This window comes from Mustela erminea, chromosome 10 (assembly GCF_009829155.1).
Source record: "Mustela erminea isolate mMusErm1 chromosome 10, mMusErm1.Pri, whole genome shotgun sequence".
NCBI lineage: Eukaryota > Metazoa > Chordata > Mammalia > Carnivora > Mustelidae > Mustela > Mustela erminea.
Genome location: NC_045623.1, coordinates 1783702 through 1809215, shown reverse-complemented (window position 1 = coordinate 1809215; position 25514 = coordinate 1783702). Strand labels below are relative to the sequence as shown.

Genomic DNA, 25514 nt, shown 5'->3' with positions numbered 1-25514 from the left:
CCCTTATTAAGAGAGCCTCCAAGCCTTTTTTCCTTTTTTAAAGATTTTATTTACTTATTTGAGAGAGAGCACAAGCAGGGGGCAGGGAGAGGGAGAAGCAGGCTCCTCGCTGAGCAGGAAACCTTACACAGGGCTTGATCCCAGGACCTTTGGACCATGACCTGAGCATAAGGCAGATGCTTAACTGACTGAGCCACGCAGGTGTCCCAAGAGAGCCCCCCAGCCTTGTCTAGGAGTGGAATGGGCAGCAGAGGTGGCCAGTGCTCCTCTTCTCTCACCATGTAGTATCCTGGAAGCAGCTTCTGCAGAAACTCCGCTTCTTTATGCTGAACCGTTTTAATAATGAATTCATCATCGCTGGACACATAGAAGAGGGAACCACTAGCCCCAGAGTTGCAGAGTTCAATCAGCGGCTCACTGCAAAGAGAGTACTGGGGCCCAGGAAGAAGAAAGTAAGTTCAGAAATACCAGGGCCTGTCCGACCAGAAATTAAGTACAGATGCAATTCTGTTCTAAAGGTATATTAGAGCAAGACTGGAGAAAGGGTCTTCCTTTAGGAGGAGGCCTCTGATACTGGAGTCATGGAGTCCTGGGAACGAGGGCTTACCAAGTAATCATCAGGCCGGATACCAAATAACTCCCGAAAGTAACGGAAGGCAACAGGTGCATAGGTCTTGAACCGAAAGTCATTGTAGTGATGAGCAGGGGTCAAGTTGCTCCCTTCACTGTAGGGTTAAAAAAGAAAAAGCTGTAATTTACCAGTCCCTGTCACCCGGGAAGTCCACCCTGGGCAGACACTCAGAGTAACCCAGAAGCAGGCCAATATACCCCTTTTGAGAGAAAGAGAGGGATTAGATGAGTCATTACTTAGTGGGACAAAGCCACAACATGGGGATTAAGACATGGCACAGGGAGTCAGACTGCCCCTACCCAGTGCACTGAATTGCTTTTTAGGGCTCACTCCACAGGCCGGAGGCTTATGGAAGCATTCAAAGGACACCATCTGCTCTCTAAAATCTCTATTCCTATATCACCCCAAGATCAAGTTAAGGACTGGACATTGGGCACATGCCTAAATTAGACCTGAACCCCAAAAACTGGCCTGAGGCTGATATGAAAAAGCCACACTTCCCAGGACATTCCCCTGAACATTAACCTTTGTACCTGGGGAAGAAGATACTCTCCACAACATAGAAGTCTTGCATGAGGACATCACGCTCTGGTTTGGTACTCAGGCTTCCCACAGTGTGAGTAATGCCTAACTGGATGGCACCTTTCAAGGCAGATGAGGTTGTCTGAGAAACAGAAGAGAAAATAGGGAAGTTTCTAGTATTAAATCTGATCAGAACAATAAAAACTCAGGAGAGAAGAGCCAGAAGAAGCACTCAAAAGCAAATAGCACTTCTGGTACTTCAGACTAAGAGGTGGCAGTCCAATTCCTCCATCCTCTTGCTTTACATGGCAGTTAAGGTGCTAAAGGTTGCAAGGATATGAAAATACACAGCAGCAAAGGCAGGACTGAGTCAGCCTGAGCTAGGCAAGGTGTTCCTGCTTCTCCAAATTTATAGCTGGAAGCCACAAGCCACATCAACATTTGGAAGATATGTTGTACTGAGAGAAAAATTTTAAATCTCACTTCAAAGATTCCTGTGTGTAGAATGTCTGGGGCTCTCCAAACATTTTATTCATGAAATATAGACTGTAACTAAAATACAGACTGATATTCCGATGGACTACCTGGCTACAGAAGCTTCAGTCCTTTAAGGCAGAGCCTGACTCATGTCCCAAGGATGACAGGCTGGCAAAAAAAGTTCCTAATTGAAGAGAAAGCCTGAAAGACTCTAATTATTTCTGAAAGAAGTGTTTATATTTAAAATGATCACACTACAGTCAAAAGCAATGAATTCAAGAACCTCACTCTTACAATCCCATGGAAAAATATCAAATCATCTAGATCCAAACACTTGCCACTGGCCAGAGACAGCTACTTAAGTTCATTAAAATAAAAACTGAAAATCTGCCTTTTCAGTCTTACCAGCCACATTCAAGTATGACTAGTGGCTACTACTGGAGGACACAGATTATAGCACATTTCAATCACCGTAGAAAGTTCTACTGGACAGTTTTGTTCTAAATGATTTCCCTTATCCCCGACTCTTACCAAGTATTAAATTACTTGTATTTCTACTTAGTCTTCACTAGGTACTAAAATGTTAACTAGAGTGGTACCTGCCTGGCTCAGTCAGTAAAAAGCATGTGACTCTTGGATCTCAGAGTCATGAGTTTGAGCCCCATGTCAGGGTCAGAAATTAATTTACTTTAGGTAGGCTCCATGCCCAATGTGGGGCTCAAATTCATGACCTTGAGATTAAGAACTGCATGCTCTACTGACTAAGCCAGCCAGGTGCCCTGTTAGAGATTACCCTCTGCCCCCCAAATTTTAGACATATATACACACACATACACATACATATATATATAACTAGATTTTGAATTAGCCTAGAAACTCATCTTTTTGTCTCAATGTTCAGCACATAAGTAGAGCTCAATAAGTAACTGCTGGATTGACAAGGGCCTCAAGCCCATTCCCAGAGCTGGTCAGGTACCTGACAATGCAATAAAGACAGAACACCCACAAGAAAAATTTACATGGGCCAGAACTCCAGGAACTCCAAGATATCTACATACACTATATCAAACAAGGTATAAACACTCAAGGGAAAGGTTGAACACTGTCCTTGGGAAGCCTGAGCACCTCCCAAAGTGGTCCAGAACTGAAAGCAAACTCTAAAGTCCAAGTTGTATGATAGCTCTTGTGCAAAGGTTTAGGATATCAAGAAATGAGACAAAATGTGGAGAATAAAACCAACGGGACAGAACTATCCCTTCCTGGACTAAAATGAGTGTTCCACCCAGACACACCTTTTTATACGTTGTCTCTCCTGAGGAATCAACACCTCGGTGGCCTATTTTCTTGATGGGCATGCCAGAGGCATAAGGAACCTGGAAAAAGAAGAATCAAAATTAGCATATGATCCCCATTTAATACACCATATAGCTACTGTGATACATTAAAACAAACTGAACACTCAACCCACCCATTCTACGTTACAAATATTTTGTAAAATCTTCACAAGACCCACACAGTTTTAGTATTGTTTCCAAATGAATTAACTGGCTAAAAGAACACAGAAAATTCCAAGGGACACATATTTCACTTTTGATCCTCAAGAAAAAAAAAGGGGGGGGACATAAAAAAATGAGTGACATTAAGGAAAAGTAGAGACAAGAGAACTATGAAACAGCTGCTCCAGGAAAAAGAACAAACCTTAGAACAAAAGGCAGGTTAAACGTAGTTCCACAGACCTCCATCTTTTTTCACCAGCTTTCTTTCAGAAACCTCTACCCCTGTAACTTTCAATCTGACATGAATACTACCTGCTCAAAGTGCATTCACCAGTAAAAATGATCTAGCCACTCGCAAATGCAAGTACTGCAAGCTTAGGAATTAAAAAGCTGAGGCAATAAGATAACTCCTCTGAGATAGGAGCCCTCAGTGCCTGCCTTGAAGAGACTCCTGGGAACATGATATGGCTTTGTTTTCCACCCACAGGATAGACCCTAAAATAAGGAAGGAGTAATACCAGTAGAGCAGAATTTAGAAGGCTATTTCCCACATCAAGATGAAACACAAAAGACGCAAAGGTATTCTTCCTGATGTTAGTACTCATTAAGTTAATAAGCCAGAGGCAAAAAAGCCAGTGTAAATAGGGTGTCATGATCTTAGGGCCTGATATTCAAGTCTACTCTTCTTTCTAAGGCCCTTACTATCAGAAAACCATCAGTATATCATCTCAAAGATCTTGGAAGAGGTTCTAAGAGAAAAACCTAAAATCTCAGGCCAAAGGGGGTCTGCACTCTTAAATCCAGTCACAAAACCCAGGAGAGAGGGAAGAAATAAGAGGTTTGGGGAATACTGAATAGGAAGAAAGTTAAGTAAATGGAAGATATTCTGCACAGAAAAGAAAAACTCAGGAAATTAACAGCATCTGTATGGTTAAAAGAAGTTCTTCAAATTCACTGAAGCTATGCAACCAGGAAGCAGTAACAGCAAAACCAAAGAGTAGGCTTTAGTGACGAACTATGGGGGTTTTAATCCCAGACTTATTAATTGTGTGACCTTGGGCCAATTGTAGAACCTCTAATCCTCACTCTACTTATCTATAAAACATGGATAGCAATGGTACTTAGCTCACAGGAGTGTTTACCAGATTAAATAAGAATAAAGGACGCTTAGATAAATTATTTAACTCTTCGGTACACTACCTTTGATACATTAAAAAAATGCTCAATCAATGCGAGCTATTATTAATATCTATAATAAACTACAACAAAAGTAGCTGTTTAATCTCTAGTTTACCAAAGAGATGTAAAAATCCTATCTAGCTTCCAAGATTCAAGTAGGTAGAAAATAAAGATGTCATAAACAGGTATCCTTCTATTCCAGAATTAAAGTTTCAGAAATATGTTATCAGTATCAAACTCACCTCAGACGGCACGGATCTCTTGATTCCTGATGCTGTCAAAAGAATAAACAAAACCACAATCAGAAGTGTACACACACACACTAGGGCCCATAATTTCTATTAAGCACACTGAAACAATTGGGGTTTGAGTCCAACTAAACCTGACAATGAGCTCCTGCCTCTTGCTCTGTGATACTAAATCCTTTTGGATAGGGATTTTAAATATCCCTTCCTTTTCTTCCATACTCATAGAGCCCTTATGCATACTCCATTCTTGTTCTAGTCCCTTTTCTTAGTCAGTTCTCCAGGAAATATATCTGTTCTTGATACACTTAACACCATCAGGATAAAAGCGTCTCATCTGATACCATGGCTGAAAGAGAAAGGGCATAAGAGATACATAAGACTCACTGGAGAGTCTAGGGCTTGATTAATAATTCTTCCCGTAGAGCTAAAAGGGTAAGAACTTCTAGAGTATATCTGTGGTGCTTTACTCCTCTACTTATTATTTCAGAGAAAGGTAAAGAGTTGATCTATAAAGATAAGGCAGTTAAGGATAAGAAAACACAATGTTGAAATAATGATTCTGCATCCCTACCTCATTTTGATTTCTGCTGCAACTCAATAGGAATTTGTTAGCATTTACTTACTAAAGTGAGTTTTACTTACCAAATATTTAATCAGTGCAGATGTGTAAGATAATTGTGTAGTTCAATCTCGTAAGTATTATTACTTTTATCCATTTAAATTTAGGAAAGATTTTAAGAACATGTTTACAAAATGACTAAAAGAACCTATCTACAGAAAATCTACTCTGAAAGGTTAAATCAGTTTTTAAGGGTTTGTCATCCCCATAACCTTCATCGATGATCACACTGGAGACACATGACCACTCAGGAAGACAGACTGTTGTGTCGTTCCCCCTACCCTCCAAGCCACCCCCATTTATACTGGAAAATATTGCCCTTCATATACAAAGACTACTGATACAGACCTACAATCTAATTCTAACAAATTCAAAGGGAATAATGATTAGCCATATTAAAGAAAATTAAAAAGAGGAGCCTAATGGGATGGATCTGCAATAACACCTGAGCAGGACGATCCCAGGTTCCAGTGTATGTTTAAGGACTAATGAGGCAGCAACACATGGGATTAAGGGCAACAAGGTGAAGCTCTAATTATCATTGTTTAAGGCAAATAATCAAGGGCCGTGAGAATTTCAGAATATAGCTGGGCTCAGAGGAAAGGTTATGATAATAGACCTTAGTCGTACAGAGGCCACAGACCACATACTTCTGTTACCAGTAAGCAGAGCAGCAAAACTTCCTTCCCCATAGTGAGTCAGGGTGGCAAAAAATGGGGAACAGATGGTTTTCATTCTTCTTCCCGAAATAGGAGGTAATGGAAATGTCATCTAACTGTTAGGAAGATCTGCTACATAAAATGACCCAGAAAACTGGAAAACCAGAAAAGCCCAATTACCTACACCCTTTATAGATGCTTCATCTTTAATCACATCAATTTCAGCTGGGTAAAAGACAAAATAAATTAGTATTGGAACCCCAAGCTAAAGCTTCCAAGGAACAATAAGGATAACTCTGACTTATGAATAAAACTGCTACTGACTTACTATAAAATTTAAGATGTCCATCAACAAAGAAGAAAAGGCCCAACCTTTTTATTTTTAAGATTTTATTTATTTATTTGATAGAGAGAGAGAGCACAAGTAGGCAGAGAGGCAGGCAGAGGGAGAGGGGGGAAGCAGGCTTCGGGCTGAGCAGAGAGCCTGAAGCTGGGCTTGATCCCAGGACCCTGAGATGATGACTTCAGCTGAAGGCAGATACTTAACTGACTAAGCTACCCAGGCACCCCAAGGTCTAACCTTTTATATCTTATAAGCTTTTAGCCAGGAGTCAACATGCTGAGCTATTTAAAAATCAGAAGACTTGGGTTCAAATCCCTATTAGATCAGACAAATTGTTCTCTATGCTTAACTAAAACAATGAACCTGTATTAGAAACCTTATGGGGGTGCCTGGGTGGCTCAGTCACTAAGTGTCCTGGAATGGAGTCCTGAGTCGGGTTCCCTACTCATTAGGAAGTCTGCTTCTCCTTCTCCCTCCAACTTCTCCTCCTTGCTCGTGTGCTCTCTCTCAAATAAATAAGTAAATAAGTAAAATCTTTTAAAAAAAGAAAAGATGGGGCACCTGGATGGCTCAGTGGGGTGCCTGGGTGGGCTCAGTGGCTTAAAGCCTCTGCCTTCAATTCAGGCCATGATCCCAGGGTCCTAGGATGGAGCCCGGGTTGGGAATCTCTGCTCAGCAGGGAGCCTGCTTTCTCCTCTCTGCCTGCTTCTCTGCCTACTTGTGATCTCTGTCAAATGGATAAATAAAATCCTTGAAAATAAATAAATAAATAGGGGCGCCTGGGTGGCTCAGTGGGTTAAGCCTTTGTCTTCGGCTCAGGTCATGATCTCAGGGTCCTGGGATCGAGCCCCGCATCGGGCTCTCTGCTCAGCGGGGAGCCTGCTTCCCCCTCTCTCTCTACCTGCCTCTCTGCCTACTGGTGATCTCTGTCAAATAAGAAAATAAAATCTTAAAAAATAATAATAATAAATAACAAATAAAAATAAATAAATAAAATTGAAAAAGAAAAGAAAAGGCATGAAAAGAAAAAAAGAAAAAAAAAAAAAAGAAGGCTTGGGGTACCTGAGTGGCTCAGTCACTAAGTGTCTGCCTTCGGCTCAGGTCATGATCCCAGAGTTCTGGGATCCCAGAGTCCTTAGTCCTGAGCCACATTGGGCTCTCTGCTCAGCAGGGAGCCAATTCTCTCTCTGCCTGCTGCTCTGCCTGCTTGGGCTCCTCTCTCTCTCTCCTCTGTCAAATAAATAAAATCTTAAAAAATGGCTTTATGTAGCGGCTCCTGGATAGCTCAGTCAGTTGAGCATCAAACTCTTTATCTCAGTTCAAGTCTTGATCTCAAGCTTGTCAGTTCAAGCCCCACATGGCATCATGTAAAAAAAAAAATCTTGTGGATGCCTGAGTAGCTCAGTCTATTAAGCATCTGTCTTCAGCTCTGGTCATGATCCCAGCATCCTGAGATGGAGGTCTGTTTCTCCCTCTCCCTCTGTTCCCCTCCACTTGTGCTCTCTCACTCTCTTTCTCTCAATAAACAAAATCTAAAAAAACAAACAAAAAAACAAAAACTAAAACAAAAACAAAAAACCACTTATGTAAAGATTAGATGAGATAAGCTAAATCAAATGAACCATAAGGTCCTATACAAATGTATTCTTTCTGTGTGATTTCTAAAGCAAAAGCAAAATTGGGCTCACAGCAAGGTTTAATGCTCAATTACCTAGACTTTCAAGGAATTTTAATTAGCATCTCAAATTACTTGGCTCCTCCCAAACCCCTCCACCACACCCTCCTGCAACTGCACACATGCAAACTACAGAATCACTGATTCTCAATGAGAAAATCAGTGTACTTTCAGTTGAGAAACAAACACTGATTCTGGACTCCTTAATCAGTGCTTGACCTAGCCCTTCCTTTTTTACCACTGAGGAAAAAGTCTGGAAGGATCTGGAAGAACCAAGAAGGGCCAACATCCCAATCTCTTTGACATTCTTATCTAGAAAATAACCTCCTCTGTACGTAAGTAGACAAAGTTAATCAATGGAGGGTAAAAAAGGCAGTTAAATGATTTCAAAGCACAAGCGTTAGTAAGAAAGTCCTATACTTCCCTGAAAAGCTCTACCTTGCTACCTTTCCTAGTTTTATCCCACAACAGGTAGCTCTAGAGCTGCTACGTTCTTGCAAGTACCCAGAACCAGGGTGGACCTCACTCGGTGGAAGGGAAGCAAGGCAAGTGACAGGAAGAACAGGCAGAGAGAGAAGCAGGTTTCCCACTGAGCAGGGAGCCCGATGTGGGACTCAATCCCAGGATCCTGGGATCATGACCTGAGCCAAAGGCAGACACTTAACGGAATGAGCCACCCATGTGTCCCATAAGCCTCCGACTCTTGATGTCTGCTCAGATCATGATCTCAGGGTTGTGACAGCCCTGCATAGGGCTCCCTGCTCAGCACAGAGTCTGCCTGAGATTTGGTCTCCCTCTGACCCTTCCCCTGCTCACAACTCTTCCTCTCTAAATAAAATATTTAAAAAAATATAATGATAATCAGAACAAGTAACACAGGAGGAGGAGGAGAACAAAGACCTAAAACTTATTACTCTCTTCCTTGCCTGAAGTTTTACTCCTGGGGCACAAATCAGACCTCTAACCTATCACAGAAGAATGGAAGGGAAGAGAAAAAATACCTATAGTTTTACCAATGTTGCTGTTAACACCCAGGTGGTCCAGAAACCCAATGAAGAACAGAGTGACATTTTAAGGAACAAGATACCATCTGCTAAGGCTGGACCACTTGGTCCAAGTCTCTGCTAATGAGAAACTCTCTACTGGAGAAGTCCATGAGACTGAAGAGTCAATAACATTGTACCTATTCACCTCATAATCAACCTTTCTCTCCTATTAGTACAGAAGGAGGAGGAAGAACAGAAGGCAGAGAAGAAGTTGGGGGTGGGGGGAGAAGAGAGAAAGAAAAGACTAGAAGACCAACTCAGCATGGGCACACTGGGCTTGGTCATGCCAGCCAGCCAATGTTCAAGGGAAATGAGATTCCTCCCTATGCATAAGACCAGAATACTGTTGGGGCTGACTGGTTGGCTCAGTGGGTTAAGCCTCTGCCTTGGGCTCACGTCATGACCCCAGGATCCTGGGACTGAGCCCAGGGTGGCTTGGGCTCTCTGTTCAGCGGGGAGCCTGCTTCTCCCTCTCTGTCTGCCCCTCCCCCCTCCCTAATGCCTCAAATAAATAATCTTTAAAAAAAGAAAGAAAGAAAAAGAAAAGACCAGAATATTGTTCAGCAGCAAGTTGGTTTTCTAGCATCTTTGCAAAAAAATTCTCTGATCAGGATATATTATAATCCATATCCATGATCCATATATATCATTCTCCTTTTGGGGTGGAAAAACAGAGTATAGGGCAGAGTTCAATGTTAAAATTTACTTTACCCAGTGAAAACTCTCAGGGACCTGCCTCTCCCATCTAAGCCAAAACTCCAAAGGATTATTAAAATGCCTACATGATCAGTCCACACCATGAAATGTAGCATGTGCTACAGAAGAGAAGAGAGCACACTACCCAAGGTCGGGGTATGTATGGAGGCTGACAGCTTGGCTTCTCCTCATTGGCTCAATTTTAACACCTCAGTACCAGTTCAATGTTGAATTATTTCTGCTCCCCCTCCTCATTCAATTATTCAAAAACTACTGATCATCTGTTACATGTCAAGAAGCAATGCATATGCATTATGGACAGAGAGTTTTATGTTCCTGACCTGGAGGAGCTCACAAATTTTTTCTGCATTTCTTGCCATCACTCAGGGATCTCCACATTCTCCTAGTTCTCCTTAATACTGATTACAAACCTAAAATGAACAGATACCTTTTTAAAAAGGGTATTTCTCTACACTGACAAAATTTTTATTTGTACAACACCTTAAAAGCTTACAAATGGAGCTCATCAAACCCTTAAAACATTACTACAGGGTATGGGAACCAATTAAATGAAGTACTTAAGAGACATAGCCACCAAATATAACGTATGAAACTTGACTGCATGCTTATTAGAAAATTAAGTAGTGCTCACTTTGGCAGCACATATACTACTAATGGAAGGTTACAGAGATTAGCATGGCCCCTGCGCAAGCATGCCATGCAAATTCAAGAAGCATTCCATATAAACAAACAAATAGATTAAATAGATAAGAAAAATAGTAGTTTAAAAGATTTCTGAGACAAGAGCCTCAAGAGAAGAAATTAAATAACCACTATTAATTCTGTAGATGTGATGATGCTATTGTGTTATGTCACAAGTCCCTACTCCCCTTTCCCCCTCAAAAAACAGTCCTTATCTGTAGAAATAACATTCTGAAGCCCTTATGCTGCAATCAGATGAAGACTGGGTTTGCTTTATAACATTCCACAGGGTGGAAGTTGGGAAATGAAGATGAAGAAATGCAACAAGTTTGGCAAAATGTTGCTGCTGAGTCTAGATGATGGGCACATGGAGGTTCCTTATACTGTTCCTTCTACTTTGTCTGAAAATTTTTATAATTAGAAGTTTAAGGAAAAAATACCATAGAAGAAAACAAGTCTAGATAATCAAGCTTCTTCACCTGAACTAGCTTCTTTCTGAGAGATTTTCTCTAGTAAAAGGAAGCATCAAGATGAAGCTCTAACAGTGAATTTGTTTTTATACTGCACTAAGTTGGGACTCCTACTCATTAACAGGTCCTGGACCAAGAAACATTCTAAACTACTAGTTAATGTTGCAGTACTAAAAGCAAAACAGACTGCATTAGAAAAAAATTATTTTTGAGTGAATCAACAGATGTATAGAACCAACCATAGCAACACTGAACCCTAGTTCCTCTGCAGAAATAAAATGTAAAATACCTAAAGAAGCAAAAACAACCACAACAAAAGAAACCCCAGAGAAGCAAAGGTATACTAACTCTGGTAATTATTTTAATATTTTATTTATTTGAGAGAGAGAAACAAAGAGCATGAGCAGGGGAACGGGCAGAGGGACAAAAGACTCCAGTTAGCCCGAGGGGTGGGCTTGATCCCAGGACCCTAAGATCATGACTTGAGCCAAAGTCAGATAGTTAACTGGCTAAGCCACCCAGTCATCCCTCTCACTTTGGAAATTTAAAAAAACTCTGGCCAAGCAAGCTCAGCCTGGCTGAAATCTATAGTTCCTGATGAAAGCTGATTTTTATTTTTATATATTTTTAAAAGATTTTATTTATTTTTTTGACACAGAGAGAGAGATCACAAGTAGGCAGAGAGGCAGGCAGAGAGAGGGAAGTAGGTTCCCTGATGAGCAGAGAGCCCAATGAGGGTCTCTATCCCAGGGCCCTGAGACCATGACCAGAGCCGAAGGCAGAGGCTTAACCCACTGAGCCACCCAGATTCCCCTAAAGCTGATTTTTTTTAAAAAGATGACGTGTGGGGGCGCCTGAGTGGCTCAGTGGGTTAAGCCTCTGCCTTCAACTCAGGCCATGATCTCAGGGTCCTGGGATTGAGCCCCGCATCGGGCTCTCTGCTCAGCGGGGAGCCTGCTTCTCCCTCTCTCTCTGCCTGCCTCTCTGTCTGCTTGTGATCTCTCTCTCCGTCAAATAAATAAATAAAATCTTTAAAAAAAAAAAAAAAAAGATGACTTGGGGCTTGATTCCAGGACCTGAGCTGAAATCAAGAGTCAGATGCTTAACTGACTGAGCCACCCCAGATACCCCATGAGAGTTGATTTTAAACAAAACAAGTTGAAAACTTAACTCCTTCAGTCACAAATGATGCTATTTACCCATTACCAAGCTAACAAATCAATAACCATTTATATTATAAAAATATCATTCTGAAAGGCCCTGTAATATTTTTAGTCTAATCCTCTTTATAAAGAAAGGCACAAGCATAAGGGATGTGCTCAAAATCACAGACCAAAGATGATGACAGAGGCAGAATGGGAATTCACATTCCTAATCCCAATTCAATTATTTCTTCTAAATCATCTATTGTTTTCTGTTTTCTGGCCATCTAAAGTCTAGGTGGGCCAAGAAAGCACCAGGGGAACTAGAACGCTCTACAAACTAAATAAATCTCAGAATTGCTAATAGACAATAGGAACACATATTTTCTTTCCCCGGGTACCCTTTTCCCTTGGGACAAGGACATCTATTTTTCATTTTCACTGAAAGAGGATTAAGAGCAGAGTCCCTTCTTCAATTCCTCCCAATCTCTTTTTTTTCTTTTAAAGATTTACTTATTTGAGAGAGAGAGAGAGAAAGAGAGAGCAAGCAAGCATGGGGGGAAGGGACAGAGAGAGGAAGACAGAAAATCCAGGTAGACTTGGTGCTGAGCAAGGAGCCTGACACAAGGCTCGACCTCACAACCCTGCGATCATGACCTGAGTCCAATTCGTAACCAACTGCACCACCCAGGTACTCCTTTATCAGTCTTAAGTTAAAAATAATGACTACTCTGTTCCTCTGGCAATGGTCATCAAAGTTACTGGGAAAAACAGTAGGAAAATACCTTTCACTTCTTTTAGTGAGGTTATCCTTGTTCTGAACCAAATAATGCCTATATTCTAGAACAGCAGAAACTTCTTTCAAGTCTGATTCTTGAAAGAGCAGTTTCACAGTTTTATAGATGTTAAGGTCCTCACTTGTCTTTGTAATAAAACATCAACAACTTTAACAGAGGAAAAAAAGAGCTCTATTCATCTCAGGTTAAAGTTTTCTTTTTGGTGTATGTGGGACGGTGACTTGCTCTGATTAAAAGCATAAGGCTTGGGGTGCCTGGGTGGCTCAGTGGATTAAGCCGCTGCCTTCGGCTCAGGTCATGATCTCAGTGTCCTGGGATCAAGCCCCGAATCGGGCTCTCTGCTCAGCGGGGAACCTGCTTCCTCCTCTCTCTCTGCCTGACTCTCTGCCTACTTGTGATCTCTCTCTCTGTCAAATAAATAAATAAAATTAAAAAAAAAAAAAAGCATAAGGCTTTTATGATTACTGAATTTTCAGTGAATAAAAAGAGGGCATATGATAGACAAACTCTTTTTGTTTTAGGGATCTTGTAATTGACTGCAAAATCAGTTACCAATCCTTGGCAATTAACTTTTTCTTTTCTTTTCTTTTCTTTTTTTTAAAGATTTATGTATTTATTTGACAGAGAGAGATCACAAGTAAGCGGAGAGGCAGGCAGAGAGAGAGGAAGGGAAGCAGGCTCCCCACTGAGCAGAGAGCCCAATGCGGGGCTCGATCCCAGGACCCTGGGATCATGACCTGAGCCGAAGGCAGCGGCGTAACCCACTGAGCCACCCAGGCACTCCGGCAATTAACTTTTTCTTTTGGCACATTCACTTCTAAGATATTTGAAAATATCTAATATAAAAGACTGAAAGTATCAGTAACTCCACATATTATGTACAGAAGAGCTCAAAATTCTGTTGTTTTCCAGGATAGCCAAGGTCAGAGAGGAAGTTTTTTTTTTTTTTTTTTTTTTTAAAGACTTTATTTGTTTATTTGAGAGAAAGGAGGTGAGAGAGAGCATGAGCGAGAAGGTCAGAGGGAGAAGCAGACTCCCCGTGAAGCTGGGAGCCCAATGCGGGACTCGATCCCAGGACTCCAGGATCATGACCTGAGCCGAAAGCAGTTGTCAACCAACTGAGCCACCCAGGCGTCCCAAGAAAGTTGTTTTCTGTACTATTCTTTCCTTCACCAAGGAGTCCTGGTTCAGTCAGTACCCAATTAATATCAAACAGTTAATCTGGTTTAAAATCAAGTTCGTTCACACACAGACTATCAGATTAGTCAGGGAAGCAGTAATAGCATAGTAGGCAGAAATGCAGACTCTGAAATCAGAACACCTAGGTTTGAGTACTAAATCACCACTTAACTAGGCAACACTGGCCAAGTTAGTTAACTCTCTAGGCCTTGGTTACCTCATCTATAAAATGGAGAAATAACAACATGTTCCTCACAGGACTGTTAAGAGAATTAAATAAGTCATGTACAGCACTTAAATGCTCTACATTTTTTATCATCACTGTGAATTATGAAGCTTATCTATAGAACAGGAAGGGTCAGGGGAAATGAGAGATGCAGGAGAAAGGGAAAAGAAGAGTTGAGACTCATTTACTGAAACAAAAGGAAATGAAGGTATAGGAAAACTTTGAGGGAGACGAAAGGTAGTCAATTAATTCATATTATACTGTGGAACTGTGAGAAAAGAAACTTCTGTGTTAACAATAGCATCTTTTTTGGAGGGCAGATAGAAATGTGAGCTAATGTCAAATAATGCTTGCAAGACATCCACAGCCTTCTCAGAAGAAGGCCATGTTCTACTACTACAAAAAGTCTGCAATTGTTATAGGGAAGAGGAGTTGGCTTCTAGTTACTGCAAGGAGCTCATGCTTCTTCAGCACAGATACACATCAGATCTACCTCTCTTACGGTTGACCCCACAGCACAGAAAGTTGAAACCTAAATGAGGAAAAACAGAAAGTTATCACTTACTTCTGGGGTTCTACTTGCTTACAGCAGAATAAGCATATTAAAAAAAAAAAAAAAAAGCTCTGAAATATAAAATTATGAACAGGACCTAACCTGACCCCTAGCACCATACAATGAAATATAAAATGATTTTTTTTGTAGCTCTAGGTTAACATTCAAAAAACAAGTAAAGGAGAAGTTCAGGCAGAAAAATTCCAAGAGTGGTCACAAAATTTGTAACCCAAATCATTTCAACCATTTCACCCTGGAGTGATTTCATATTGGCAAAAAATTTTCAGGTACAAAACTCCTTTGCATACAGGCATGTGCCCTTTCAAAAAATAATGTGTGTATCTTATTTGAGGGTTTTCCACTCTTGGAGGGTAATTTGGCAAAATCTAGCAAGAAGTCTTAAAAATATACATGTACAATTTTACCCAGAAGTGGGAATTTATTCTAAAGAAAGAATCAGTGGACAAAAATGTACACACAAAGTTACTTACTGCAGCACTGTATATAAAAACTATTATTGGATAGATACTGTAACTAGAAAAAATCTAAATGAACAAAGGGAGATTGGTGACATAAATCTAGTCATAAAATGGAACATATAAACATTTATTTTAATGTATATTTATGGATAGGACACAGAAAAATGTAAAAAAAAATTACATAGTACCATATTTTTGTAAAAACTTATCTACAAATTCACTTATATTATTTATACACATTGAAAAGGTCCAAAAAAATCATATATCAAAATGTTTAAGTATAACTAACTACCTTGAATAGTGGAATTAGACTGAGTTAGTAATTTTAAATATCTATTTTTCCTTATCCATGTACATTTTATATAAAAATAATTACATCAATAATTTAGTAATTAAGGAAAAGAGATACACAGGGCTGACTTTATTGTGCTCTTTGCTGTATACTCCATTTTCCCCAGTAAACCACTACTCGACAGCCCCACATATATAGACCAAGATCACTCCTACCCCACACATTAACTCAAGCTCATTACAATCATATTAAGCTGCTGCAGAGAAACACTAGAAGAAAAAAATGTAAAAAGACAATGTCCAGAATGCTGCTGACAATCCTGAGCTACAAATACGCATGACTCCTCTACATTCACTCTCTTTCTCTACCATGTATTATTCTGAGATGTTTGTATAACCTGAAACAAAACTTCATCAGCACATATAAGAGATCCTCCCTGAAGAGGTTTATCTTTCACGTCCTCCAGAATATCAATATTCTCCTATAAAACGGGGATACTAATTTCAGCTTATCTACTGGATACCTAGCCCTGAAAAATATAAAAAATCTATCTGCTAAATTGTGAAAATAACCTGGGAAATCTTTAATGTTATGAAAATAATTTCAAAGCAGCTGAACCAGTCAAGGGCCAAAATGGCAACAATCCAATTGATCCTTGCTAAAATACAATGATGAATCATCACACCATGTCACAGAGTATTTTTCTGAGTAACTCTGTCCTAGTCTTAAGGAAGCACTCCATTTTGGTCCTTGGCCCCACCCTAAAGTGTGTTTCTGATTAAAAAGATACTGGAGGGGCTGGTTTCTTGAAAAAACACCACTGTGACTCTCTATACATTTGCTTGCTACTACTGAACTACAGGACATTAAGATTCACTACTGAGGGGAAGGAGGAAATGCAGAGGAAGGGAAAAATCATTAATATAATTCTGAGAAGTATAAAAAAGGCAAACTTCAGAGGGGTAAATGAGTTGGCTTTAAAAGAGATAACTGAAATAAAGATATTTCCAAACTGTAAAAACCTCTGATATAAGAGTTGTCCCCCCATCCCCAACAGTGTGTGGAACAAAACAGAGTTGGCCTTAATACCAGAGCCTCTCCCTGCACTTTCAGAGCAGAAGCATTTCCGTCAGAGATGAAATGACATCATCCACCCAATGAGAAACTAAGAGGCAGTGTGTGTCTGACTTCAATGTTTGAAGTACACATATAATTTGGGGATGCTAGAGGCTGGCCGGATGTGCATTCCTCAGACAACTCGAGTTTGCCTGGGCAGGTTGTAAAGAAGCAATCCCAAAGACACAGCTCAAAACTACTGCATACAGATGTGTCCGTAATACCTACACAGAGCACAAAGCGATATAAGCAGACTTTTGGGAAACAAAATGCTAAATCTCAGGAGTTCTCTTGGTTGATCAGACTGAGAGTCAGAGGGTTTAAGAGAAAAAAACAAAAACAAAAAATAACCCCTAATCAAAGCAAAACCCCACACAAAACAAAACACAAACACAGCCCAGTTATCTGCTGCACTATTTGAAACAATCTCTTTGGTCCTTGTTACCTTGAGATACTGAAAACCATTTTAAGCATACCCCTGCAGGTAGGGGGCACAATATGTTCTTCAAATAAAAATACTTAGAAATGTGTGAAATATCAGTCCACCCCTTGAGAAGTACTCAAAAACTTAGTTTTAGAAACAAAAAAGGACCATTACTATACCCTCAATAAGGACTAAACTAGGCCGATTAAGATAACCAAGCCACAGCCCAGAGAAAAACTGAATTTTGTTTCCTAGCAAGTGTCAAGTTTTCCTAATGATCTTCTAGGAAAAAGTCAGAAAGGCAAAGATGCTCCTAGAAGCAAAAGCTCAAAAACACAAAGCAGTCTGATCTACCAGTCCTGGGGTCACCTCAGATAACAGCCAATTGTTAAGCAGCAAGGAATGAGCCACAAGTTTACTAAGACTCACCCCCCCCCTTTTTTTTTTTAACTAAGACCCATCTTGATAACATACAGCCTCAATGCAACACCTCTGCCACTAGTAACAAGCTCCCTGAACCTGTTTCCAAATTTAATTAAAATATCTCTGTATTTCCCTCTTGATAAATTTTTGCTTCTGCAAGGCGAATTTCTTTCTTTCTTTCTTTCTTTTTTTTTTTAAAGATCTTATTTATTTGTCAGAGAGAGAGAGAGAACACAAGCAGGGGGAGCAGCAGTTAGAGTGAGAGGCAAGCAGAGGGAGAAGCAGACGCCCTGCTGAGCAGGGAGCCCAATGAAGGACTCAATCCCAGAACTCTGCGATCATAACCTGAGCCAAAGGCAGATGCTCAACCAACTGAACCACCCAGGCGTCCCTACAAGGCAAATTTCATGGTTCTCAGGCCTCAAATATGTATCTCTTGGCCCTAAAACTTTGAAAATGGCGGTGTGGGGGGAGGTCTTCTTTAAAAGACCTCAGCCTCGGGGCGCTTGAGTGGCTCCGTTGGTTAAGCCTCTGACCTTGGCTCAGGTGGTGATCCCAGGACCCTGGGATAGAAGCCCCACATCTCCTGCTTCTCCTTCTTCATCTACCTGCTGCTCTACCTACTTGTACTCTTTCTCTTTTTCTCTCCCTCTCTGTCAAATAAATAAATAAAATCTTTTAAAAAATGGGGGAAAAAAAAAGAGAGACCTGAGTCTCAGGACACCTGGGTGGCTCAGCTGGTTAAGTCTCTAACTTCGCTCAGGTCATGATTCCAGGGTCCTGCGATCGAGTTCTGTGTCGGGTCCCCTGCTCAGTGGAGAGCCTGCTTCTCCCTCTCTCTCTTTCCTGCTCCCCCTGCTTGTACTCTCTCTCACTGACAACTAAATAAATAACATCTTTTAAAAAATGAATAAATAAAAGACCTGAGTCTCTTGGATAAGCCATCCCATGGCCAAGAAATATTTGAGATTTCTTGGCAGATTGCCACCTCTTATTTCCAAATCTGGCTCTATCTATCCTGAAAAAGCAATGACTCTTGCTGGATTGGAATGTACACGTTTCAGCAGAGAAAAGTCTAATTTTAATGTTATCATAATGAACATTAATTGCCCAACAATGCACTTCAAGACAATTACAAGGAAAATCAGAGATATGTTACTTTTCCATCATCTCTTTTATACACATTCTTATAAACAGAAATTTGAAGTTTACCAGGCTGTTTACGTACACTGTGCACAGGAAAGCTACTCTGCTCTAGCTAATTATGTATCCTAAAAAAAAACCCTCTTCCCATTCTCTCCCTACAACTTCCTTTGATTACCTTCCCTTAGCCTACTTCCCATTAACATCACTGATCCTTTGGTATACTGCTTATTCTGGGTTACTTCCATATTACTTGGTTAAGTACACAAAGCAAATAATAAGATATATTGTACTCCCTACAAGGAACCTGCCCTCCTTGCTTTTTGCCAAAATCTTGCTCAGATTCATCAGGAAGAAATCTTTTCTGGAATCAGATGATTGCCAATTAATACGTATTGTCTACAGGGGTGCCTGATCTGGCTGGTTGTCAGTACAGCATGCAACTCTTGATCTTTTAAGTTAGTGACCCATGCTGTGTGCAGAGGTTACTTAAAAATAAAAGCTTTAAACTAAAATATCTATTGTCGACAGTCATTACAAACAAAGAGACTGGAATTTCATAGGAGGACAAAGAAAAATGACAGGACAAAGTTTAAAAAAATACAGAGGTTGAGCAAAAAAGGTTCACTTCAAATAGTAAATAATAAAAAGAACGATGGATGCTTATAGAAGATGTGAACAAAACCAACTAACACAAACTTAGAAACTAAACAGTGCTCTTTTGATAGGAAAGGGTGGAGAAGTGAAGTGCAATAGAGGAAATGGGCTAGGAAGGGGTTTCCTCTAGGAAGTACCATCATGCCAACACTCTGAGTAGTGGGCTGGGGTTTGGAACACAGAGAAAAAGAGATTCCCTGTACCAGGCTATCAGAAAATAGCATACTTCCTGAAGTATACTTTTATTCATGATCAAGAAATACACCCAGGAAAAAGAAGAAATTAACAACTTTGCTCTTGCTTTATATCTAGTCAGAACACCCAAAAATTCTTGGAAAGAAAATATACAGCTTAAAGAATAAAATAACCACCTTCCTTCTTTATCCCCACTTCTGTCTTTGGCCTGGTGTTATCTCTTTTGTTCACTAGACCGGCTGCAGTTTTCACTATATCATCAGAGAAAAACAGACTAATAAAATATGTAATAACTAGCAGTTGGCACCTGTTTGAGCCAAGTTATGAATCAGAAGACTTTTACATCAACCCAGAACTGCACACAGAAACTAACAAGCAAAACATATTATTTTGATATCCAAAGCTAACTTATCAGTGCATTACTACCAATTACTATCAGATACTGGATACTTAATAAGTCTATATAATCATGCTTGACCAGGCTTGGGCAGCCATGGCAGAAATAAATGGTTAATCAGGGGTGCCTGGGTGGCTCAGTCAGTTGAGCTTCTGGCTCTTGGTTTTGGCTCACGTCATGATCCTGGGGTCCTGGAATTCAGCCTAGCCCCAGGCTCTGAGTTCAGTGCAGTCTGCGCAGATTCTGCTTGAGATTCTCTCCTCCCTCTGCTCCCACCCCCTGCTTGTGTGCACACTGCACTCTCTCGCTTTCTCTCAAATAAATAAAATATTTTTCAATAATTAAAAAATGATAAATGGTTAATCAAAAACAAAGACATTCTGGAGTCAGTTTTCTGGCAAAAAAATTAAAAAAGTGTCAAAACCCCCATGTAAAAAACAAACAGAAACCTCTCTCCCTACTTATAAAATGTCGTCCAAAATGGTACCTGGTGATATTCTAACTGCATGATATTCTGTTCTATTTTTACATTTCCAAATTTCAATTTCTCACTCTAGTAAAGTGACTTAAATTGTTATTACTTTTCACTAGTATGGAAGAAGGGAAGGGAAAAGATCAGCCTACTAATGTTTTACACCAGATACAAAGAATACAGACCAAAAAAACTACAAAACCCCTACCATTTGGTGTTATCAAATTGGAGCATAATTTACTGGTGAAGCTCTTCTAGAAAGAACAAAACCACCAGAATCAGGGACTGATGAGGCTGGCCCTATGATAAAGGTCCCAAATAAAAATGCTTCAGTCCTGTGTCCTCTGGGGTTGCCCACAGTAGTTAAGTAAAATACAGTCAGAAAGGAGCTGTAAAGTTACTTCCAAATCGTTTGTGCTCATGATAAAATCATATAGGTAAAGGGTGACAATTTCAGAAATGTTCTGGTCTGAAGTAAAAAGCAACTACTGGTTTATGATCTTCTAATGTTTCAGGTGCTTTTTTCCTTAGAAGGGGAATCACATGTGATTTTATCAAACAGCTCTTATTTCAGAAGAGCTTTAGCATTCTAATTTTACTTTTTAACTCCTTCAAACTTCAAATCAAGTCTCCCAAACAAAGTCTTCACTCCCTCCCTGAGGTTTAAAAAAAAAAAAAAAGACTCAGTAGCTGATTTCAAGTGCGCGCTCTCTTTTTCTTAAGATTGTATTTTTGGGGTGCCTGGGTGGCTCAGTCATTAAGTGTCTGGCTGCAGTCCAGGTCATGATCCCAGAGTCCTGGGATCAAGCCCCATCAGGCTCCCTGCTCGGTGGGAAGCCTGCTTCTCCCTCTCCCATCCCCCCCACTTGTTTTCTCTCTCTCACTGTCTCTGACAAATAAATAAAATTAAAAAAAAAAAAGATTTTATTTTTAAGTAATCTCTACACAAGCAATGTGGGGTTTGAACTTACAACCCTAAGATTGAGTCACATGCTCTACCAACTGAGCCAACCAGGCGCCCCTGAATTTCAAGATCTTGATAAACTAGGCCAGTTACAGATAGGAAAACAGACTCTTTGCACACTGGTATGACAGATGGTCATACTGTCATCAGCACCTCTTCAGGGCTAATTTTATTTTTAAGATGTCACTGTCCAAATAATGAGGATGGGGGAGAAAGCAAAAGAAGGAATAAATTTCCTTTACACACCTAACAGCTGAGACTGGATGGCAAACTGCATCAGTTTTTATTAACAAAGTATAAGAACAAACACATGATGATGACTTCTGTAAGCTGATACTCATTTATAACTGCCTCCCCCCAAAATCCAAACATGGTAATTACTCCAATGGGAAAAGATGTCAAACATCTCTTAGAACATATGGTTTGATCTACCATCTATTTCACTTGTCGGCAGTATAAAAGACCAGCTTACTGGTACCTTAATGGTGAAAACATCTAGACAGTAACAACTGTTCTAAATAATCTGTCCTTACTAATTCGAAAGCCAAAAGATTTTGAGCCTCCAAAGGTTATGAGTGGTTTATCTAAAAGATCAATCTGTCCCTGAATACTAACATTCTTATATTGAATCTATTTTCAACATTGCCAAAGAATCTTGTCTTTAGGATTTCAGAGTTTCACCAAATTTAAATGAATTAAGCTAAACACCTCAGTTCAGTAAGCTGGTTTTAGAATGGCTACACACACACACACACACACACACACACACACACACACACCTCCCTTCCCTGAATTTCTACAAGGCCAGCCTTCTTGCCTTTAACAATATAGGAAACCATAAACCATCACTCATTCCTGTCAATGTCCTAATTCCCCTGGTACCATCCAGATACAGCAACACTCACCTCCAGTCACAAATACAACGCATAAAAAAAATATAAAAACAAATAAACCCCATTTTTAATAGCCTTTTTTGGATCAGAATCAAATATTCTATTCTCTTCAATCATATCCTTAAAATGAATTATTTTATTAAATTAAATTTACTAAGACCAAACTTAAGTGAAAGTGCAGACACACAAATAAAGTCAACACTGTGTATTTGGACACAAAAATCCCATCAGGTTTTCAGAAATATTTAATTTTTCTTAACTTCTTAATACAACTGCTTCAATAACTGTCAAAGGAGCAAAGAGGGTAGCTGCAAAAAACAAAAGTAAAAATAGGAACCTAAACTATTTTTAGATATTTTTTATACCTTGACTTCTCATATAGAACGCATCAGAGTCAAGGAGCTGTAAAGTCCACTGAAACCTATTAATTTTATTTTCTCAGGAAAACACAACAGGACCAAAACATTTATGCAATCTGAATTATTAACTGCCAACCCTAGGATCTGGCAGAAAAACATAAAAAATACCATACGGTGACATCTAAAAAAGATAGAAGAACTATCTGAAGCAGGAGAGAAGAGAAAAATGTATCAGTAAGTAACAAAGAACTATTTCCTTTACTCCTAAATCTGTCCACAAGGCCAGTACTTCCATTAGATAGATACTGAATCAAATTTTGGGATATAAACACATGGCTTTTAAGGTTAACCTAGTTTCTAATAGAACACATAACTTGATAGTTAAGTTTAATGACTACACACAACCATTGTTCTTTCTGCACTGGGGGAAGAAGAAAGGTTTTAAATGAAGAACTACTCTATAAAAAAAAATCTGTCACTTTACTTCATTCTTCACACTTAGAATGCAACATGAGTTGATCTGGTCCTTTAATGCTTTTACAGGAAAGGCAAAAATCACCTCTCAAGTAACTAAAAATAGATGCACATAAATAAAACTGCAGCTTATGAAGAAGGTATCTGAAACGATATAGTGGTACCCAACCCAGCTGAAATACGAAAGGTAGAACCTTCTATATAGCCAATTCAAAAGGCAAGGATGACATCCCAGGCCTAAGGAAATTCATCTCAAGTACAGCATCCATCATCTGAAAAAGTCTCTCCTGCTCACAGTTTAGAAGCAACAGTCACTATGGAACACCAGACATTTCTGATGGAAGCTCTGGAACAGTTTCTGACTCAATCTCCACCCCCTCCCCACACTTATACACATTTTTCCTCCTACACACAATCTGTTGCTTTTCTTGTGGCTCCTTGGCAGTCCCTCAATCTCCAATAGTTTCTAACTACTTTGAGCTATGTTCACTGGCTCCATTCTCCAAGTGCCAATTTCCTGATACAGCCTTAACATTCTTCCAGTCCATTTCCTATTATGCAATATTCTCCCACAGCACGTAGAACCACCTCCCCCAACCACACCATCCGTCCCAGGCCTAATTCCCAACATAACCTCTCTCACCCTGTAATGCATCATTCCACCTTCTCCATCTGTTTTTAGGGGTTTTTTTCCACTTTCCTTCAAAACGTTCCATTCCTTCCCAAAAGTGGGCAATCTAGAAATGGGAATCACCGCAGTAGGGTGTTTGATATAACATATATGTGTGTACAAATGCGTGCCCGTGGCGGGTGGGGGCACTAAGTGAGAAGGAATGACGTATGAAGGGGAGTCCCTAAGGAAAAAGAGGTCTCAAATAACTCCCACCCCTAACAAAATCCACAATTCCCTAACTCCACAGCAAATCGAAAGCAAGCGTCACTTAACTCTTAAACATGTTTCAACTCCATGGCTTCTCTCCCACAGGTTCATCCAATTAACCCCATAATCAACTTGGGTTCCACCTGCCTTTCACACTCATTCCTCTACTTATGAAGCCTCCATTTATTTTAGTTTTGTCCGTTCCTTTCGATTTCTCTTCTGTTTCCCTCCCACCTCCACCCCCAATCTCCATCCCCTCCTAACCCTACTACTTCAAATCCTCAATTCGGTCTCCTGAAGACAGTTAGTGTTTTTGACAGTCACCCTTTCCTCACCAAATCCATCCTTTCCTCAGACTCCCCGTGCCCGCTCAGAAAGCCCTCCTATTTGAAAGCCCGGCCTCTGTCCTCCTTACCGGCAGCTCCTCGGACATCCCCAGTTACAGGTGCCCTCCCAGGTCTAGCTCTCGTTCCCATCGCACCAGCAGTCCTCAGACCCCTGCCCACGCCCCACCCTGATTACCTGAGGAAGAGGCGCCGGAAGAGACCGCGGGATCCAAGGCTGAAACCCCGGCCGCCGACGGCCCAGAGGAGGACGACGCCATCTTGGCAGCCCCCTCCCCCTCAGCGGCCTCGCTCCCCTTCAATCGGGCTCTTCCTCTTCTCCGAATCGAATCTTCTCCACGTCTCTTCACAGAACCCGCGTTCTGCGGGCCGCCTCCCTGCCCCCTCCGGGGCCTCTCTCAGACTCGTCGGGCCGGGTAGTGAAACAGCTCAGGGCCGCACCATTTCGCTGGCATAGGGGAGAATTCCTGTCTCGCACCCCTCCGCAACTCCGACCGCTCTCCGCGGGAGCTTCTTAATCCCCTTTCACAAGAGAATACGCTCGCTCAGGCTGCTGAACCTAACCACACCTAAAGAAATAAAAGGGCATGAAAAGTCCCAACGGAACAAACCCTCCCACCCCTCCTCCCTAGCCACAGCCTGTTTATCGCCCAACCCCACCGCTCCACTCTGGGTGGCTAGGGAAATCCGGGAACTGCGCGTGCGCTTAACCTCTCCAGCGTTTCAGCCCACTCGACTGGGCAGAAAAGGTGGCCCCTAAGAGCCAATAGGGGAGGCTGCTACTGGTCATATGACACGGGCTCCCCACGCCCTAACGAATCCACCCGTCGAAGACAAGCCCTTCCCGACTGTAGACCGTCCCTACGGTGGCTCAGGGGGTCAATTTATATTCCGCTCTGCGAAAGGACACCGTTGAATTGCCGGAGCTCGGGATAAGTGAGTCTACTCTGCCGGCCCTCAATTTTAGAGCCCAGGGAAGAACTCCCTACAAAAGCACTCTTTGTCGAGACAAAGATACTAAGCACTCAAATATCACAAAACATCACATGCGACTAAGTATTCTTCCGGCGTTACTGCTTTGTTTACTGTAACGTGCTCGGCAGTCTTGCCTGCCTCTGAATGACATTCAAAACAGGTCTACACTTTGCCTCAAACGCAGCCCTGGGCACACTTACGGAATGCAGTAAGTATTTGATAAATGAATGAACGAAGACCTGTCAGAAAGGGCTATGGAAAGCAGTCAGACCATATCACAGTCTTCCCGCCATCCAAGCAAGCCCTTAGCTCTTTAACTGTTAATCTGTGCACCAAAGGGCATGGAGATACAATGAATTACCCACTC

At 40.8% G+C, this 25514-nt stretch overlaps 1 protein-coding gene and 1 non-coding gene across 6 annotated transcripts in view; one reads left to right on the top strand and one right to left on the bottom strand.

Moving 5' to 3' along the window:
• The window catches only part of PIP5K1A (phosphatidylinositol-4-phosphate 5-kinase type 1 alpha), a 38755-nt gene extending 13895 nt beyond the window's left edge, over positions 1–24860 (bottom strand). For all 5 annotated transcript variants that reach the window (XM_032360695.1, XM_032360694.1, XM_032360697.1 and 2 more), the window contains exons 1-7: positions 24351–24860; positions 14601–14639; positions 4548–4579; positions 2923–3003; positions 1165–1295; positions 608–725; positions 279–431 (exon numbers count right to left, since the gene is read on the bottom strand). In XM_032360695.1, the coding sequence (XP_032216586.1) occupies positions 279–431; positions 608–725; positions 1165–1295; positions 2923–3003; positions 4548–4579; positions 14601–14639; positions 24351–24432 (636 nt within the window). In that variant the 5' untranslated portion in view covers positions 24433–24860. The remainder of the gene's footprint in view (positions 1–278; positions 432–607; positions 726–1164; positions 1296–2922; positions 3004–4547; positions 4580–14600; positions 14640–24350) is intronic.
• Positions 10236–10339, top strand: LOC116568352. The gene has a single exon (XR_004276570.1). It is a non-coding gene; the product is annotated as a U6 spliceosomal RNA (small nuclear RNA).
• Positions 24861–25514: the final 654 nt, after the last annotated feature.